This window comes from Lemur catta, chromosome 14 (assembly GCF_020740605.2).
Source record: "Lemur catta isolate mLemCat1 chromosome 14, mLemCat1.pri, whole genome shotgun sequence".
Classification (NCBI taxonomy): Eukaryota; Metazoa; Chordata; class Mammalia; order Primates; family Lemuridae; genus Lemur; species Lemur catta.
The window spans coordinates 48,006,881-48,027,043 of NC_059141.1; the positions used below are offsets into that span (position 1 = coordinate 48,006,881).

The window sequence follows — 20,163 nt, forward strand, 5'->3', positions numbered from 1 at the left end:
TCACCACCATCACCACCATCACCACCACCATCACCACCACCACCATCACCACCACCATCATCACCACCACCCTTACCACCACCACCATCACCACCACCACCATCACTACCATTACCACCACCATTACCACCACCATCACCACCACCACCATCATCACCACCACCGTCACCATCACCGTCACTGCCATTACTACCATTACCACCACTGCCACCATCATGACCACCACCACCTACCACCATCACTACCATCACAATCATCACCACCACCACCATCACTATCATCACCACCACCACCATCATCACCATCACCACCATCACTGCCATTATCACCACCTACCATCACCACTACCACCACTATCATCACAATCATCAGCGCTACCATCACCACCACCACCATCATCACCATCACCACCATCGCCACTATCTCTCTTTTCCTAGGAACTATAATGTGCCCCGCCCTGAGCTTCACATTTGGAACTACAACAAATTTTACTTTGATGAAATCTCCAGCCCTGCAGGAATTTACTGTTTCTGGGAAACAAGAAACATGACATGTTCAAGGAGCTAGACTCCTAGCCCTTGGCCACAGGGTGGGAACAAAGAGGAAAGCTCTGGGGACAGTGTCTAGCACCTCTTTAGCACTAGCCCTAAGCCCTGGGCAGGGCTAGGAAACCAATGAGGCTATGCTCTGATGGGCCAGCCCAGAGCAGGAGCCATTCCTTAGTATTTGCAAAGTTCCCACACCAGCCCACTTCCCTGTGCCCTGCCAGAGCCCCCAGCACATCTGCCCCCACCCCTGGGGGCTGGGGCTTGCTTTTGGCTCCATGTCCTCTGCTCCTGCTCCATCTTCTGAGTATACATCTGTTTCCAGATGTTGTCCCAGAGCCTTATAAAATCTAGGAAAGGCCGGAGTTCATATATCCACACAGACCTGCCTGTCATTGGCAAGCTAATGTCAGAACGGATCACTCAAGGCAAGCAGGACTCCTCGTTTCCTGATGGGGGTGGGGTGTGCAGGAAAGACAAACAGGGCATCCCCTCCCGATTTCGGAAATGACCTTAACAAAGCAGCAGCCTTTAGGAAAAAGAGAAAGAAAAAAATGGCCTTTGTAATGAGGTTTACAGGAACAAATGTTCAAGAGGTTCTGCCTTCACAGCTACTATGCGTAAGGAACTAGAGGGAGAAGAACAAAGCCTCTGGTGGATTTATTGGCCACTGGCCATAGTCCAGACACGGGGCTGAGCTTGAACCTGGGGGCTGTGTGGAGCCTGGCAGGGAAGAGACCCTTTCCAAGACTGGCTCTGCCACTAGTATGCTGCGTGACCATGGACCACACTCTGACCTCTCTGTGCTCGGTTTCTGCTGGTGTCACATATCAGTGCAGGCTTGGAGGGCTTATAAAGGTCCTCTGGGTAAGGAGTGAGGATTCCCCACACTTTAAACCAAGAGTTCAGCTCCTGAGATGAGATCCGAATGCTGAATCCCACGGTCAAAATGAAGAGTTTCACAGTGGTTGGGACGGGCAGAGGGCCGGAGGACAGGAAAATGAGCAGAGACACAACTCCATAACTTGCGTGTCCCAAATACTCGTAAACAGAGATCTGCTTCAGTAAACTAATTGGGTTCTTCATTATCCATCTGTCATCAACCAAAAACATCTGTCTCTTAACCCACAGTTGCCTACCTTTCTGACAGCTCTTCCTGCCTGTCAGAAAGAGCTCAAGTCCTGGGCTTCTTCCCAGAGCACATACTCGGGGCGCCCTTCCACCATCTCTGAGGCCCAGATCCCAAGCCCTGTTTCCATGGGCTGACAGCTCTGAGGATCTGTGTCTCCCTCTCACTCTTCAGCTGATTGTTCTTACTCCAAAAGGCTGTGGATGGGGCCCTAAGGGATGCATTTGCTCGTGGTTTCTGACGTCTGGCTTCAACGTGACCATCAGCATCATCTCTTCTGGATTTTGTACTTTATTAGGACCTTGCCCCCATGATCTCATCTGAGTCTTTCAGCATTCCCCTGAGTAGGAGTTAATATTCCCCTGCCCCGGACAGGAGGCTGAGTTCCAGAGAGGTTAAGACTTTCACTGAAAGGCACACAGTTTGCAGATGGAGAAGCCAAGACTCCATCTGGGTGCTTTATTTCAGCTCAACCTGAATCAGCAAAATGGTTTCATCTCCAGTGCTAATCTCAGTAGACTGATAATAGCTCCCAGCTTTGGGAAGCCTAAATTTTGTTATGGGGGATGTTAGAAGTGGTGTTCTGTAGTTGATTAGTGATGTCTGCCAATGGTATGGGAATGGGAGTGTTGGTTTGTGTGCCCAACATGACCAGACCATACCACCTGAGAGGGGAGGAATGGAAGGGAGAGATGGTTGGGGCTGTTGGGGGTCAGGAAGTCACAGGATGCATCCCTCACAAAGGATGGACCACATAAGCTTGGAACTTCTCTATTCTTCCAGTCTTCTCCTCTGTCTGGATGCTGCCATGCTCCAAGACCCAGCTCAGAACTCACCTCTTCCAGGAAGACTTCCTGAACCTTCACCCTAGCTCCAAGTCTCCACCCACTGCCCTTCTCTGAGTCCCAAGGCCCTCATCATCTGCCTGCTTGTTTGGCCCTCAGCTCATGCTGCCTGGCATTACTATTCTTTTCCTTGCACACATAAGTCCCCACAGAGGCCCCTAGGGACTGTGAGCTCTGCAAGTACTTGACTCTGGGTTTTGCTCCCACAAGGAGCTCAATAATAGGTGTGGACTGATTGACGATCAGTGACCTAGAACATGCAAATGGGCAAGTAGTGGCCTTTCTCTCAGCCACAGGAACACAGGACTTGAGAGGAGGAAAGAACCCATGTTTGGTCTTTCTTGTACGTGCCTAGTCTCTGCTTTATTACAATGGCAATGTCAGTTCCCATGGACTGAGTACTGACTCAGTATTTTGCATACATTATTGCATCCAATTCTCACAATAAATCTAGGAGATAGTAATTGTTCTCCCCATAGCTCAGATTTAAACACAGGTGCAGACAGGCTACATAATTTGCCCAAGGTCACACAGATAGTAAACAGCAGAGCCAGAACCTGAAACTATGTGGAACAGCCTCCAAGTAAATAGAAAATTAGTTCCAGAGCTGTCCATGCCTGACCTTGGAATAAAGCCAGGTAGGAGACTTCTGCTGAATTATTCTCAAACCATCTGAGTCCAGAGGGATGTGAGCTGTTTAGGGCTTCTAGCTGCTCCTGGAAAAGGTCAACAAGAGAGAGCTGGTCTAGGAAGGGTCTGGGCATTAGACCTGACAGTGGGGCATGGCCTTTGCTAACCATGGCATTCTCCAAACCCTACTTTTTAGGCTCAAGTGATCCTCTAGACAGGTCTGCTACTCTGTCCTACCAGACATTCATTCTTTTCTGGGGTGAACACTTACATTTGTGGACCACACATCCTGGTATTCATGACCTTGGGTAGTTCCCTTCCACGTGACTCTAGACATGGTCATGTCACTTGTTTTGGCCAATGGGACATTAACAAGTATCATACAAGCAGAAACATGATAAGCACTCTTGGGACTCTCCCTTTGAAAGCCAGTCCCCACACTGAAATAAACTCAGGATAGACTACAGCCACACTACTTAGGGCAGAAGAACCACTTAGCTGAGCCCTGCCAATTTTTGCAGAATCATAAGAAATCATAAATCATTGTTTAAGCCACTAAATTTTGGAGCAGTTATGCAACCATAGATGGCTGAAATACTGTCTCTGGTTACCGCTACTATCATCCTAGACATGGTTGGGCCTGATCATTCAGAAGCACATACATGTTCTTGTATATACATCTAGACTAAACCAGATTATATATGTATAGGTCAGCACACATCCCTTTCTCGGCACACGTATAGATACACTCTCTCCCAACACACACACACACACACACACACACACACTCACACACTCACATACTGGGAGTGCCAGCCATATGTACCTTGGGGCAGCTCTGGCCACCCAGAGCATCTGTACTCCCCTGCACGTATTTGCACGCAAAAATGTGCATGAACTTGTATTGCAAAACACAAGAGCAGATAAATGCAAGCACATACTGTGAGACCCTAAATTGATGGCAGCTGGTGGGTCACCCCCACCATACATGTGCACACAGTCACTCATGGCCTGGAACCATAAGCACCCAAACTCCTCCAAGCCCCTTGGCCTGCTGAAGAGGGTCCCCCCAGGCGTTTTTAGCAGCGGAGCCTCCGCACTTGGCTCTGCTTTTACCTTAATTAGAGAATTTGTTTTGGCCCCAGTTAATAAGGCTCCCAGGGCCTCCTGGGGCAGCTTGGCCCTCCCCCGCACATCTGCAGCCCCTGCAGCTCAACCCCCATCCTCTGCTCTGCAGGGTCACAGCCAGTGAACTGACTGGCGTGGCTGCTTGGGAAGGCAGGGACAACTAGTGGAAAGGCATTTCCAAATGTCTGATCAGCAGCTCCAACCAGGAGCCTGGGGCTGGCTCCTGAGGCCCCAAAGTGCTCCCCCCAGTGACAATGCCTGCTGCTGTCCCCTGAACTGAGGCAAACAATTAATATTATAGGCTGTACAAAGGCAAGTTCAAAAGCCCAAGTCCCAGAGAATGCCCGCCTTGTTCGTCTTAACTCTACTCCCACATTGGCCTCAGTTCATGCTCTTTCGAATCCACATCTGGCGCAGATCAATAGCTCCCAACATCCACACCCCTTATCCTGCCAGTTCCTGCCCTCCTTTCAGCATAAGCCGGCAGCCTTTTCCCCGCCTGACTTCGCATTTCTACATGGGGAACCACTCCGATTCCCCAAAGCACCATGCACTTTCTCTACTCCGGGTCTTTGCACGGGCAGGTCCCTCCCTACATCCCTTCACCTGGCCACCCTGCTCATCCTTCAGGTCCTATCCCCAAGCCTAGTCGGGGCTCCTCCTCTGCGCTCCCCAAGCACCCACTGACCGCTGCACTGCAGTGCTTACCAGGGCTGGCCTCCACCACCAGCCTGCCTCGTTCACGGTTGTGTCCCCAACACCAACACAGAGCCTGGCACGAGAAAGTGCTCCATAAATATTTGTTGAGTAGATGGATGTTTGAGCTGGGAAGGTCTTATTCATTCCTCTTCTCCTTTCTCTCCCTTGCCCATCAATCTCTACATATTACCTAAGAGGAAGTAGTCGCACAGGTCAAGTAACATAGCTAGGAAAGAGCCCAAACTGGAACCCCACCCTTCATCCTTTGCTCACCATTCATTCACACCACTGTCCCTTGGGCGTCTGCACTGTGCTGAGTGCCGAGCACAGTTGTCCCTGTTCCCTAGGAACTCAAGCCTAGGAGGGGACAGACACAGATCAGAGTTAGGATATGGCTTAGGCTACAAAACACAGACTCACGGTAACAGTGGCTCCAATGGACTAGGTTACTTCTCACATATGGGAAAGTCTGGGCTTGTTTGGCAATTTGACTCCATGAAGCCCTCAGGGGTCCAGGTCTCTTCTGTCTTGTTGCCCACTGCACGCAGAGGTCAGAAACAGAGCTGGGAAGTTGGGTGTCATGCCAAGGATCATAAAGCCTGGGAGAGAAATAAGAAATGGGTGGTCTGGAGTGGCTGGGGGAGATTTCTTCCAGGTCCCTGGTCTGGGCCTCCTAGGACCTCCAGGAAGCCATTGGAGATGTGGGTGAGACGTACAAGGAGATGAGCCGTGGGTTTGCGTGGCAGAGTCGTCAGCAGAGAGGTGGAAGCTGGAGCCCAGGATGAGCAGGTTTTCCCAGGGTGAGTGCTCAGGGCAGGGACTGTCTACCCTAGGTGTAGCTCCCAATCCCTCAGGGAGCTTTTATAAGTAGAATGAGAACCTGGGCCCCCTGCCACCCCCTCCCACCAACCGCAAAGAGATTCTGACTCAGTAAGGTGAGGTGAGGCCCTATATGTGATTCTGGGCTCTTACACTTGCAAGAAAAGAAACCCAACTCAATCTGGCTTGAGCAAAAATGACTCCTGTAACTGGAAAGTTCGGGCATGGATGAGCTTCCGGCGCAGTATGATTGAAGCGTTTAAATAATGTCTTCACAACTCTCGCTCTCGACCTCTGTTTGCCTCCGTATTGACTTTATTTTCAGGAATGATCTTTATTTGCCAACAGCGGCAAGGTGTTCCCTGGGGCTCCACTTCATCCTTCCAGAAAGCCCTTCCCAAAGAAATGGCCGCCCAGCCCCCACCTCCAGCCTGACACTCATTGGCCTGAACGGGCTCTAACCCAGTCACTACAGCCAGGGGAGATGAGAGAAGCTAATCGGTTAGGTTGGTGCATATTCCCTAGGCCAGATATGGGGTTAACCACACCAGAGCCACAGGGACTGACAGGAAGAAGGTTCCTCAAAGGAAACTGAGTCACAGTTACTAGGAGAAGGCGGAATGGGCTCAGGGCAGATGAAACAGCAGGTGTTTCCTCTCCTGTGGCCTCCACAGGTGACCTGACACGCAGCCAGATCGTGAGCCATGGGCAGAAGAGCCGAGCAGAGGGCCTGCGGCCATCCTGAGCAGGTCTGGGCTCCAGTTTTGATGTGGGGACTGGAGGAGGAGTCTTCAGAAAAGATTGGCCAGCAGGCGGGAGGGACAGTGACGACGGCACAGTGGGGGCACAGTGGGCTCTTGGAGCCGGGATGGTGCTGCTTTCGGGAAGAAGGAGTTTGATGCTGTCAAAGCCACAGGGCGAGGAAGAGAAACGGAGTTCACTCAATAAAACTGGGCTTGGAGTGAATGGCAGGGTTTTAAGCTGCAGCAAACAGGAGAGTGAAAAGTGGCCTTCCCAGCAGAGGGTCCAGGAGGGGCAAAAAAGGCAGAAAACCACAGAAAAGATGCAGAACAGCACAGCTTGTATGCCTGGGGCATTTTTCCTTAGAAAGTCTGTTTTTATCTAGGAGTGTAACCAGGACTGCAGATCAAAGTCAAATTCTTTGCCCTAGCATTGAAGACCCTCTATCTTCTTGCTACGAACAGGAAATTCTATTTCCTAAGGACACTTCCTGGGCCACGGGGTTCCCGTCTTCTTCCTGGGAACCCGTGAAACACCTTCCTGTGGCCTTTACCCCGGTTTGTGGATCTTCACCTTTCTGCCTTCTGTGGCCGGTGTATGAGAACACGTCTTATCTTCCCTGCTGGACTTCGAGCTCCTGGAAGTCAGGGGCTTTTCACCGCAGAGTGCCCAGGTTCTGGGCCCCACCTCTGAAGAAAGAGGGGCTCAAGATAAGACTAGTGCTGTAACATTTGCCTGGGGTGCACGGTGCTTAACGTGAAGGGACAGTCTCCCAGGGTAAGACATCCAAACAGTACAGGAGGAAGGGAGGGATATCTGGGGACAGAGCCACTCAGTTCAGGCTAAGTCCCGCTTCCCACAGACTGCTACCCGCAGCTGTCACTTGTGGAAAGATGGAGGCTAACTGTGACCCATTTGCTTTCTCTGAGATTTAAACCTCTTCCTATTTCACAACTGGGAGCCCAGAGCCAACTGTTTCTTAGGAGGCCCTAGCAGCCATGAATTTCTAAAGAGGGAAGCAGATACTATTTATTGAGTGCCTACTATGTATCTTGAGTGTATATTGTGTATTATTGAGTGCCTACTGTGTACCAGGCACTGTGTTTAGTGCTTTACCTGCAAACCTCATGAAGTCCTTCCAAACAGATGGGTACTTTTATTATAAGCCCATTTTATAAATGAGAAGACTGAGGCTCAGAGACGTTAAGTAACTCCAGCATTGACGAAGTGGGATCTATACCTGGGTTTCTCTGACTCCAGAGAACCACCGGAAGCTCCCGGGTTTGGACATGCTTCTGATGCCGGGGTCAGGTCCGGCTAGCACAGCACCCTCTTTCAGTTCCCAATTACAAGGATGCTCCAGCCTCAAACTTTTTAGGTTTCAGTACCTTAGCATTCCTGAGGGCCTCTAAAGTCCTGAAAGGGAAACGATCAGCTTGCAGAATAAGGAAGGAATGAAACTGACTCCCCACTTCAGTTCCCCCAATCAGTCTAGCCTGAGAGGGGAGTGGGAGAAGCCAGAGTCCCGGAATCTCCGGGCCTGTACCTCCCAGTGCAGAAACTCTCCGGCGCCCCCTGGTGGTCCTCGATGCCTCTGTGTTCTCTCAAGGATTTCTCTGCACAGTGGACTGGGACATCCCATCACAGGCGTGGAGAAACAGAGGCACACTTACCCAATGTGGCACTCAGGGAAATCCTAGAGCTGGGACTGCAACCCGGAGTTCCTGGACACCAGTCCTTTCTGGAACATCTCTTTCTATCCCTGTTGTCCTCCACAGTGGCTTACTGACGCAGCAGTCAACGTCATATTTATTCTGTATGATCTAAGTACCATGTGACAAGTTCAATACACTCTATTAAATGTGCCACACTCTATTAGATGTGCCGTGATACTGTGTTATGCAGAAAGCTCCATCAGGTCAACATATAAAATGGGAAGTTTGCACTGACATGCCGTGTTATCATGGAGTCCCAACACCCCGTTGTCCCCGCCCCATCGCATATTGCAGAGGCCGGCCTCCTCTCCCCGCCTGCTGCTCCTGGGAGATAGGCTTTCTCCAAAAACTCAATCCCACCACCTGGTTTGCAGGAATGTCAAGAAGTGCAAGGAGATAAAGTCTCTTGGGGTACAAATGTTACTGAAAGTGGGGGGAGGTGACAAGAGAGAAGAGAGGAAATGACAAAATGCCCTTCAGGCCACGGCTTTTCTCATAGGAAATGACAGCAGGAGAGAGCCCGGTTAGCCTCAGGCAGGACCCCCCCCCCCCAGGGATGGAGTAAGAGTTTGCTAGGAATGGCTCTGCTCTGAAGGCTGGGGAGGTTGGGGCAGGCTGGTCTCCAGCAGGGCCAGGGATGGAACGGGTCTCAGACCGAGGGCGGGCACGGAGAGAGAGCAGGACCGGCAGGCCGCAGGACTGAACCGCCTCTCCGACACCCTGGGAGAAACCTACTCAGATTTTATTCTCCCGGACCTTATTAGGTGTTGGTCCTGAGAGCTCAGAGAAAGGGGCGCCAGTTCCGCTGCTCCCTGGAGGGCCGACTTTTCGCCCCAGCTTAAAGACGTAGTGGGCGGAATGAGCCCCGCCACGGGCGCCGGTAGCTGCAGGACTCGGGAGCCCCAGAGCCCACGGCCGGGCCGGCTGGGGAGAGAAGGAAGGGGCGAGAGGTTGCAGGGGGTAGGGGCGCCCCACGGCGGCCGAGGGGATTCGGATCGTCCTGCTCAGGATGTGGAGATCCGTCCAGAAGCCCTGACAAAATCTCATCCGGGTTCCTGGAGGGTCTCAAAGGCTTTGCCAACTTGTCAGAAAGCAAAGTGGAGTGGTGCCTGGCCCCGTGGCCTCCGCACAAGGCCAAACGTGCCCTCGGCGTGAATCCGGAGAAAGGGAGAGAAGTGTAGCCCCAGCTCCACTCCACACCCCCTTCCTGCCTATAAATAACCCGGAGTGTCACTTCAAAGAGGACGGGGAGCGCGGGAGAGGGGCTCCCGGGCCGGCGGGCTGGGGCAGCGGGACTGCACACCACGCCCCCCACCCCGGGCGAGTTTGCATAAATAAACAAATCCAAGCCGTCTGCCCTGCAGGAGGTGGAGGAGGAGTGGGGAGAAGGAGGGAGGGGGCGGGAGAGATTAGTTTGGGAAGTAGCACGGATTGCTCATCCGATCCCTGCAGCCACAGCCAGTGTGTCAAGTTACAGAGGCGCCGGAATCGGCCCCAGCGCTCCTCGGCAGCGGCCGCGACCCACCTCTGCCCATGGGGCCCTCCATGTGCGCCCCTTCGCCCGGGGACTGAAACTGGCTCGCCCAGGACAGGCGAGACACTCAGAAGGACCGGCAGCACGGCACCAACTGCTCTGCAGATACTCGAAGGGAAAGACGGGGCGGAGAGAAGGAAACCCGACCGGATTCCCCTAACTTTCCTGGACTTGGAACGTTCTTCGAAATAACTTTTTTTCTCACCTTGGTGTACCCCGATTACCTCTGGTTGTGTTTTTCGGCATTTCCCTTCCTGCTGCTAATTTTTCCGTCCTCTTTGCCGGGAGCAAAGGAAAGGGACGTTTCCAGCGACTCAAGCCCTTTCCCCCTGCTCCGCAGTTCGGATCGCGCCTTTTGGCAGAGGCTGTCGCCTTTATTTATTCTATTTATTTATTTATTGGTTCTCAAGACGAGAGGGGATGGCAGAGGAGCGCGCCCACAAAGCGGCAGCCGCCGGTGCCCGCGGCCCTGGGGAGCTGGGCGCGCCGGGGACGGTGGCGCTGGCTGCGGCGCGGGCGGAGCGCTGCGCGCGGCTGCCAAGCCCGGGGTCGTGCGGGCTGCTGGCGCTGGCCCTGTGCTCGCTGGCGCTCAGCCTGCTCGCCCACTTTCGGACGGCGGAGCTGCAGGCCCGGGTGCTGCGCCTGGAAGCGGAGCGCGGGGAGCAGCAAATGGAGACGGCTATTTTGGGACGAGTCAACCAACTGCTGGACGAGGTCTGTGCTCTTTGTTGCTGGCTTTTATCCCTCCCCGCGGCGCCCCCTCGCGCAGCCTCCAGACTCTTCGCCAGCCCGTGCCCGCGGGCGCTCGCTCTCTGCGCCGCGTGGTGCGCCCCGAGCTCGCGCGAGTCGTCTGCGGAAGGGGTCGGGGGCACGCACGGACGCTGCCTGGCCAGGGATCCGGACGACCTGGTGGGCACGAGCGTGACCGGCAGCTCTTGCCCTGGGCTAGCGCCCCGGGAGTCCAGAGCTGGCAGCGCCCTGGGCGCGCGGGCAGGTGGAGGAAGGCAGGGCGCTGAGGCGCGCGGAGGCGGGCGAGCTCCACTTCTCCTTCTCCGGTGGTGTGAGAGCCGCCCCGCGCCCACGCGGCTGGAAGCGTGCCTGGCGGCCCGGGCCAAGGCTTACTGAGCCCCCATGGCCCTCCACCTCCACCCCTTGAGGGTCGGTGCCTGACTTTTGTTGGCACGTTGGGAGTGAGGGAGTGAAGGAGTGAGTCATCCAAGGGTCTGCAGGGGCCAGAGGGGACAGTCCTTGCAGGCCATGGTGCCCTGGTCCCTGCTCACTGCCCCAGGCCACCAGGGCCCGGGTGGGGGTCGTCTGGCTCTGTTGTTCTTGGGCACGAATTATCCCATACCTTCTTGTTCCTAAACCAGGTTTCTTATGCAGGGGCCTCTGGAATGTCCACAGCATTTTTTTGTCTGTGTATTTTTCTGGAAAAAGGATGCTAAGCTTTCTCCTGTTCTCAAAATTTTCTTGATCCCAAGTGTATTAAAAGCTACTAGTGTCTCTCTTAGCCATGGCAATCTTGGGAGTACACCAAAAGACTGCACTCTCCCCAGGAAGGAGGGACATGCAGCCTACTTGTGCCACCAGAGGAGAGATTGGGCGTTGAGAGGGTGATGCCTGGTGACTTAGGGAAATCTGGAAAGCACAGGGGATTCAGGGCCCAGATGAAGGGGGACAGGCAGGTGAGCCCTGCAGCAGTCTGGGAAGAGGTCCTGCAGTAGGCTGGCCATGCAAGGTTTCCTTGGGGAAGAAATGGGAGAAGGTTTCTTACTTAGTTGGAGGTGGTATGGAACAGTGAAGACCAGGGTAGTGGAGTCCAACAGTCCTGGGTTTTTATCCCTTACTCGGAAGCTGTGCAATCTGGGACAAATACTCCAACCTCTCTGAGCTTGCAAAATGGTGGCGACGATGGCAAACAGTAGCGCCTAGCTCTAACTGTGGTGGGGACTGTGGCCATTTTGACATGGTGCACCGGTTTCCTACAGCCAGGCTTCTCCCAGGTGCCTCTGCCAGGGCGAGGCTGGCACCTGCCAGAGCAGTTCTCCAGGGGGGTCAGGGAGAGGGAGATCGCAGGGCCAAAGCGAGAGGGCGGTCACGGGGCAGGTTACTGGTGCTAGTGGCGCACCCATGACTGCTGCAGTCAGCTCATTCCCACGCCCCATCAGGCCCCAGGGAATCCAGAGGGCTCCGTCAGGCCACCTACAGTCCCTCTGGGCTCAGGGAACATGAGTTGGCAGCCTTTGCGGGAGGGCTGAGCATGCAGATGGGACTGGCTGGGCGGTGAAGAGGGTGTCAGGACATAGAGTGCTTGGAGACAAGCATCTAACCCTGGGGGTTTAGCTCAGTCCCTCTCTCCACCCTCTCCCCTTCCCAGACCCCCTTGCTAGCCAGGCCCTGCCCCAGACCTTTCCCAGCTCCTTGCTGCCTCTGCTTAAGACTTAGCCGTGCGCAGTGGCATGTGCTTAGGGCCTGGGGACTTTTTATCTGACATGCTGATTCCTCCTCTGCAAACTACAGCTTCAGGCTTACCCTGACTTCTCGACTTCTCACCTGCCACAGCCGAAAGTCTCCCCAGAGATCATCTGAACTGGCCCTCATTTTACAGACGGGGAAACTGAGGCCCAGAAAAGGGCAGTAGGTTGTCCAGAGCCACATGGCGACATCCAGGACTAGAGCTTCAGCCTCCTGACACTCCTGCCACACTCTTTCCACCATGTCCTGCCACCTTTTTTTGTCCATTCTCATTCATTCATTCATTCATTCAGAAAACGTTCACTGAGAGGTGGCCGTGGGTCGGGCACTGTGGGAGACACTTCTGCCCTCCTAAACATACAGACAACTAGGACACAAAGAAGAAAATGGGCAGTGGCCCTGTCATATGAAAAACTGCTACAATAATGAAAGAAGAGGGGCCTGGGGAATGTATTACGTGCACCATCGTCTGATGGTGGTAGCAGTTACCGCAGGCTTCCTAGGGCAGCGATTTTCAAGTGAAGAGTTAAAGGGTGAATAGGGGTTTGCCAGGCAAAAGGGGCTTTGTCCTAAGGGGCCAAAGGGAACAACTTCTGGGGCCTGGAGGCCAGAGGGAGGGGTTTGCCTCGGAAACTGAAGGAACTCCAAAACCCTAGAACACTGAGATAGCGGGGTGGTGGCTTAGGCAAGGGGGGATCTTAGGGACAGTTAGAGCTACATGAGTAATGGGGAGCCATCGAAGGGTTTATAGGAAGGCAGTTATGTTCCTATAATGAAAGCTTAAGGGAGGCAAAGCAGTGAGGCTAAGCAGGAGGCTAATGCAGGCCAGAGGGAACCACAGCATGGAGTGCGGGTAGAAACGAGGACAGAGGGGTGACTGGAAATGGTGGCTGCAGTAAGGAACCTGAAATCACAGGGGAAGGTTGGAGCCAGAGAGCGGGAGCTGTCCCACGGGTGGAAGGGGCCAGCGGTCAGGTCTGCGGGGCGTGGGCCTGCAGCCTTGTGGCTCAGGCTGTCCGGTACAGTAACCACTAGTCATGTGCAACTCATAATATTTAAACTAACTAAAATTAAATAAAATCTAAATTTTTGTTCCTCTGTGGCACCAGCCACATTTCAAGTGCTCAGCTGACACCATGGCTAGTGACTACCATACTGGAGAGTGCAGACAGAGAAAGCTCTGTTGGACAGTGCTGTTCTAGGAGCAGCTTCCGGGCCTGCAAATGTGTCCCCAGAGCAACTTGAGGGGATCCACCCTGGGCCTTTCCTTTCCCAGGTGTGTTCTCCCAGGTCTGAGTAAAGGGCAAAGGGGAGGAAGGGGTGAGGCAGAGAGCTGGACGGGCAGAGAGCCCCAGGGAGAGGATAAGTCAGAGAGAAGAGAGGGAGGAAATGGGTCTGCTGGGGAGTGATGTGCAGAGGGTCCCTGCCCTCAAAGGGCCCACAGGCCCCTGGGAAGCCTAGGGCCCGAGACTGGGATTCCAGCTGGTCTTTGCCAGTCGTGTGTCACTGGGCGAGCCACACCAGCCCTCTGCACTTCAGGTTCTTCTGGAAAATCCAGGACCTGCCTCCCTCCGGGGATTGCTGCAAGACCCTTCAGAGATGGCAGATGGGAGACTGCACTAAAAGATGCCACCACAGAAGGCCATGCTCAAGACCAAATGAGTGCTCAGGGAGGGCTCCCAGGGACCTGCGGCAGGCATGCCTTAGCGCCTGTAGGCCGGGCGCTTCCTGAAGGATGGAGGAAGGGCAGCGGGCAGGGCAGTCCTGGTGAGGCACACGGCCCGTATGATGGTTTGGGGGCAGGAACACAGGGGCACACCCGGTGGGGACAGCAGCGTGCTGGGGACAGAGACCCTGTATCTGTGAGGCAGAGGGAGAGGGAGCTGGCAGGGAGGGACCCAGTAGGGGAGGAGGCCTGGGATGCAGAGAGCCACTGGGAGGGGTGAGTCAGAGCGGGTGGAGGATGGCTGCGGGGAGCGGCTCCGTGGGGAACCAAGAGTGTGGTTTCCAGACCTCAGGCCCCAACTCTTTCCCCATCAGCGCCCCTCTCCTGGTCTGGGACCCTTAACGAGCACTCCAGCTGCCTGTTATTTGATTTGCTTGCTGTGAAGAAAGAGACTGGAATGTCCCAAACGGAGAAAATCAGATGACACCTAGGACTAGGCAGCGGGGGTGCAGTGAAAGAAGGGGGTGGAATTAAAAGAGCCAAATCCATTTTGTAGGCCCAGCAGGGAGTAGAGGAGGGTCTCAGAGCCACCTTCAAGGTGAATCTTGAGGGAGGCCAGGCAGACTCCTCTTCCCTAATAGTAACAGTAGCAGCCGCTGTGTGTACAGGGTGCGCACAGGGGCCGCTGCCGTGCGTGTTCCCATCGTATCTCTTTCAGTCCTCACAACTTCCTTAATGGACTGACACTCCCATTACCCCATTTTACAGACGAGAAGACTGATGTCACTACCTCCATCCCACTATCTGAGATTCATTCCTTTGGCTGTCAGGGAATCCCCTGGGAGAAGAAGTGGTTGAAACTTCCGGGCTAAAATATTGAGGAACCCCAGGCAGATGCCCTCGTCCCTCCCAATAATAACTGTAATAGGAGGGGCTCACATTTGTAGGGTGGATACGGGGACCCTTATTGGGGAGGCATTTAGGGGGGAGATGAAAACAGTGGCTGAAAGACTGGGGCTCTGGATGGGGTCCCCCAGGATTGTATGCAGGGAGGAGGAGAGGAGCAGGCTCTTAGAGGGGACGTATACGTATGGCAGGGTGGGCAGCCTGGGTGGAGTGTCCTGTGTAGACCCGGACCTCAGTAGATGGGCAGGCCCTGGATCTGGGTTTTCTCGCCATCTCAGTGCTAAATCTATTCCTCCTTTCATAAAGTGAGTAAAGTCCAGTCCTGTCTCTCTACAGAGGGGGAAACAGGTCCAAGGGCTACACAAGCTGGTATCAAGGAGCCAGGGGTAGGGCCAGTCCCCAGCAGGCATGTCTCCTCCACGCCAGCCCTTCTCCCTTCTAGACAGTTCACCAGGCCAGCGGTGGCCGGTACCCGGCATGCACATGCTCTGCTCCCGCTCCAGGGCCCGCAGCAGCCTGTGTTCATCAGTCGCCACACACCTTCCCCCTGAGCTTCCACACGGCCTCAGAATCCGTTTCAACACGGGGCTCCAGGAAGCTACCACCGACTAGGGAGCGCCGGCGCTCAGGACAAAGGCTCCTTCAAGACTCCAGATTGTTTGTTAGAGTACAGGGGAGTCTTACCAAAGATTAAGTCAGGGAGAGTCGTGAGAGCTCTGCAGCTTCTGCAAAGGCCTGAAAACTAGCAGGCAGCGCCAAACCACACCGAGGACCTCATGAAGTAGCCAACCCTCCCAGGAGGGTGACAGGGGAAAAAACCAAAAGCATCTGAAACAAAATTCCGTCTGCCTTAAGCATAGTTTCACAACTTGAACATTCTCAGAACGACGCCCTTCCCCCCTATTCCTAATCATTCTAGACCTGCCTCCGGTGCCCTCTGGAAAGCTGCCTCCAACCACCCCAACCCGGGTGGACTGTCTCCCTGCCCCGACTTCCTGCAGCTCTTCCTGGTCGTGCCAGACCTTTAGCTCAGAGGAGGAAAATAGACATAGCATGTGTTGTTGGCTTCCCTTCTCCCCAACCCTGGCAGACACTACTAATCACTCAACATACTCTTTCCCGGGGAGCCAAGATCGGCCTCAGAATCCTTCTCAACACAGTGTGCCAGTGGCTGCCACTCCCAGTCCATCAGAGTCAGCTCACAAGATAAAAATCTATTTGCCACCCGAGGCTCATAGCCTCAACCACACCGTGCAGGGGATGTTCCTGTCTGTCGCCTTTAGATGTCGTGTCTCCCCGTCTCATCATACACGCCCTGATGACAGGGACAGAGGCTCATAGTCTGGGTCCCTTACTGAGTCTAGCCCAGGACTTTGCACACGGTAGGCAGCCGTCACCAATTAGTAGTCGATTTAAGGTCCCCCTGCTGGAGGCTGGGGGAGACGTCTCAGTCAGCTGTGCCCCCGACATCCCCAACCCCAGATCAGCGTTTGCTCAGGGGCGTTCTGTGGAAGGGGTGTTTCCTGTCACCCAGCAGAGGATGAAAGGATCGACTCCCCACAAGTCAGGGCTGCGTGCTCTGTCCTGGCTGGGAGAGCGGGGAGCGCTCAGTGTGATGTGTTCCCACCTGGCAGCGCAGGAGGGGGCACCTGTCCCCTCTCACCCTCTACGCCCAAGTCAGGGCTTCATCTTCACCTGCCCGGGCTGCCTGGCAGGTGTCGCGTGGACCTCTGCCACTAACCAGTTGTGTGACCTGAGCCTCAGTGTCCTGATCTGAAAAATGGAGATGACAGCATCCTCCCCACAGGGTTATTGTGGGACCAAATGGAATCATTCGGTTAGTGGCATCTGCAATCATTGCCACCTCTGTCATCATTGGAGGAGAAGAGATGGCGCTGTGTCTACAGCTTTTATTAATAGCTAATGTTTATTGGGTACTTACTATGTGCCAGGTACTGTACACAGAGCTTACATGTATTGATTCACTAAATCCTCACAATAATCCTATGAAGTGGTTACTATTTTTACTATTCCCTTCCTGCAGAAAAGAAAATGGATGCTCAGAGAGGTTAAGTAACTCCCAAGATAACACAGCAAGTGACTGGCCTTGAACCCAGGCAGTGTGGCTCCAGGACTGGCATTCGCAGCCACTGGGATATACCTGTGTCTGTGAAGTACCATGCCCCTCTGACTCACCTGAGGCTAGTCCAACCAGCCAGGGGCTGGGGACCAGTTCGGTTCAGTTTGGGTCCCATCGGCAGCATTTACTGAACTCACTTGGCGTTAGGCCCCCGTTACCATCTTTGCTGTGAGAATGACACTGAAGGTGTCGCTAAGTATATCAGGCTTTGGTGATGATGACCCTTAGGAGAGCCCTTGTCCAGCCTTGGCTTCTACAGTGCTTCAGCTTCCCCGGAGGGATGGTTTGTTCTTGTCTCTTAGACTCTGAACTGGCCACTAGGAAGCTTAGCAGCAGATCTGGGATTCAGCCAGTGGCAGAAGTTTTTGCACGAGCCTTGATCCAGGTCTGTTTGGTCACTCTGCCTCTCACTGCCTTCTTCTAACTTGCTGTATAGTATCTGTCTGTCTGTCTGTCTGTCTGTCTCAGCTGCCTGAATGCCCCCTTTTAAAGCAAGATAGGCATACAAGTTCTGAAGTAACTGAACATTTTAAAGTTATCCTCCCTTCCTCCTCATCTTATCTGCATGTCCTAAAGGCCTGTGCCTGGATGGGGGACAGGCTGGCTGCATTAGAATCGCCTGGGGAGCTTTTACAACACGCCAAGGCCGGCCTCCCTCCCAATAGCTGGCTGTGGACCTCATGGGAAGGGCCTGGCAGGGGGTGTCCCACAAGCCCCACGGTGACTGCAGCCGGGGCTGCCAAGCCCTGAGAAAGAGAGGTTATGTGTGGCCTGGTGCCTGGAGCCTCCTGTGTAATGAAACCCAGACCCCCTGTGCTGGGTCCCAGGCAGTGCTGAGGGGCTGAGGGGGCAGTGAGGAGGGTCACAGTGAGATGCATGGAAGTTCCACTGTGCACTGAGCGGTCTGAAAGGCCGGGAGGTTTAAAGAAGGGTGAGCAGTGGGGTTTTTGCTGTTGATTTCCCAAAAGATAAATCAACCAGGGGTTTGCCATCCAGGAGAAAGCCTTCAGAGAAGTCTCGGAAATCCTTCCCCCACCTCTTTTGGTTGGATTCTGCCCCCCTCGGAAGCAGCTTGTGGAGCCCTCAGTAAGTGAGGGCAGCGGGCAGCAGGCTCCTCCAAGGAAACTGAGGCCCAGGTCTGGGGAGGCTGGGGCAGCCTGGAGTCCCGGCTCTCTTGAGGGTCGTCTGGGCAGCAGGCCCGGCAGCACTTTCCCGCTGACGCCCCCTGCCATCCCCACGTCCTGGCTGCAGCCTCCCTGCAGAGCCACTCTCGGTGGCGGCTGGTGGCCGAAAGGGCGGGACAGGCTGCTGGCAGCTGATACTTGCCTCGTCCTTCAAAGAGCACAATCGGGCGGAACTGCCTGCCTGAGAGGCTCGCACGGCCTTTGAGGGGGACACTGGGCCCCTGTCTCCCCGCCTGGAGGCTGCCCCACATGGGCTGGGCCTCTGCCTCCTCAGCCACTTCGCACTTCCACTGCCCCAGCCCCTCCCTGCCCGCCCCTCCCCGGCTCTTTAGGCTGCAGCAGGGAGGCCTTGCTGCTCCCAGAGGCTGTCTCAGGGCCTGGGCTTCCACCACCCGAGACTTTGCACCCACAGCCATCTGCTGAGCTACAGCTGCCCCTGTGAAAGCACCTCTTCTGCACCAGGCCACGCTCTGACAAAGGTGGCCCGTAGGACAGCCCAGGAAGGGTGACCCCTGGGGACAGGGATGCAGAAAGGGGGCTGGGTTAAAGCGGCATTAGCCATTAGCGGAGGCTCTTCCAGCCTCTGTCTACCTCCCTCTGCACTGGCACTTAAGGTTTCCTTGAGTTGGGGGAGACTCCGTGACATGGGAGGTCAGAGGGTGATCCTGACACCTCCAGCCTCTCCCCACTCCATAGAATCAGGAAGGGCCTTTGTAAGATATGTGCTGCACCAGGAATTTCCCACAGCAGCCCTGGTCCTCAGGCTTACACACCTGCAGTGACGGGGAGCTCACTACCTTATGCAGCTGATTGTTCCATGGTGGGATAGCTGTGGCTCTTAATATTGCATGTGTTGTTCATCTTTTTGGAGCTTCAGACGCATCTCTATACCTACTAACCCACATCTCCAGCATGTCTCAAAAGCACCTCAAACTCACCGCGTCTACACTGAGCAGGAAGTCTGGCCCTCCCCTAGCAATCCTTCATCTGTCAACCCGCTAGCAGCCATACCCTCCCTGGCCCACTGCCCACGCCTTCTCAGCCTCCACAGACCCGTCCTGTCCTCTCCATCACTGCCCACCCTTCCCAGCCCAAGCTGTCCCCCTAACTCTGGCTAGAAGCAGACTGTGGGACCAGCTCTGCTAATTACTGGCTGTGCAACCTTGGACAAGTTGTACAACCTCTCTGTGTCTTGGGTTGGACCTCTGTAAAACAGAGATGATGATAACAGGAGTATCTCCTCCTTATGCGGGCTATTTTTAGGATTAAGAAAGTTAAAAGGTCAAGTGCTTGAGCAGTGCTTGGTACTCTAGTAATAGTCCCATCTCCTTGAAAGAGCCGAGATCTACCTCTTGCAGGCATAGAGTAGGGAGTGTGGGCTCCAAGCCTGGCTTTTTGGGTTCAAATTTTGCCTCTGTCCCTCCTGGATGGGGCCATCTTACGTGTTACTTTGCCTATTTCTGTTTTAGTTTCCTTGCTCATGAAATGAGTTGCTGTGAGCACTCAATGAATTAATATATGCTAGACTCTTGCTTGGTTCCTAAGAAGCACGTTATCATGTTAGCTTCTAGCGGCTCCCCTATGCCCAGTTAGTTAGTGCCCTGCTTAGCTGGTGCCGGTGCTCAGATCTCAGCTCACCTGTCACTTCCCTGTGATGGGCCAGACTCATCGGTGCCCATGCCTGGCCCTTGGCACCTTGTCCCTCTCAGCCACAGGCCTGATGACCGTGGCTGCTTCACGCCGATGTGTGTGATTTGCAGACAAGGGTGGGCATGTCTGCTTTGCTCAAAAGTATGTCCCAGCACTTTGCATATCTCTGACACATAGTAGGTGTTCAATACCCATTTGTGAAAGGGAGGAAAGGAGGGAAGAGGCTCCCAACATTCACCTCAGGACTCTTACCCTCAACCCCTCCCCTTTCTGTGGTAGGGGGCCCCTGCCTCACCCTGCACCAGGCCCAGAGATGACCCCTGACCTCCTGAGACCCTTGTGGTCCTGGGCTCCTTG

General features: G+C 54.4%; 1 protein-coding gene across 1 annotated transcript in view; it reads left to right on the forward strand.

The window, feature by feature from the left end:
* The first annotated feature begins 9,627 nt into the window (after positions 1–9,627).
* COL13A1 (collagen type XIII alpha 1 chain) overlaps positions 9,628–20,163 on the forward strand; it is a 146,659-nt gene continuing 136,123 nt past the window's right edge. The window contains exon 1 of the mRNA XM_045567914.1: positions 9,628–10,499. Coding sequence (XP_045423870.1) covers positions 10,206–10,499 — 294 coding nt within the window. The 5' untranslated portion in view covers positions 9,628–10,205. The remainder of the gene's footprint in view (positions 10,500–20,163) is intronic.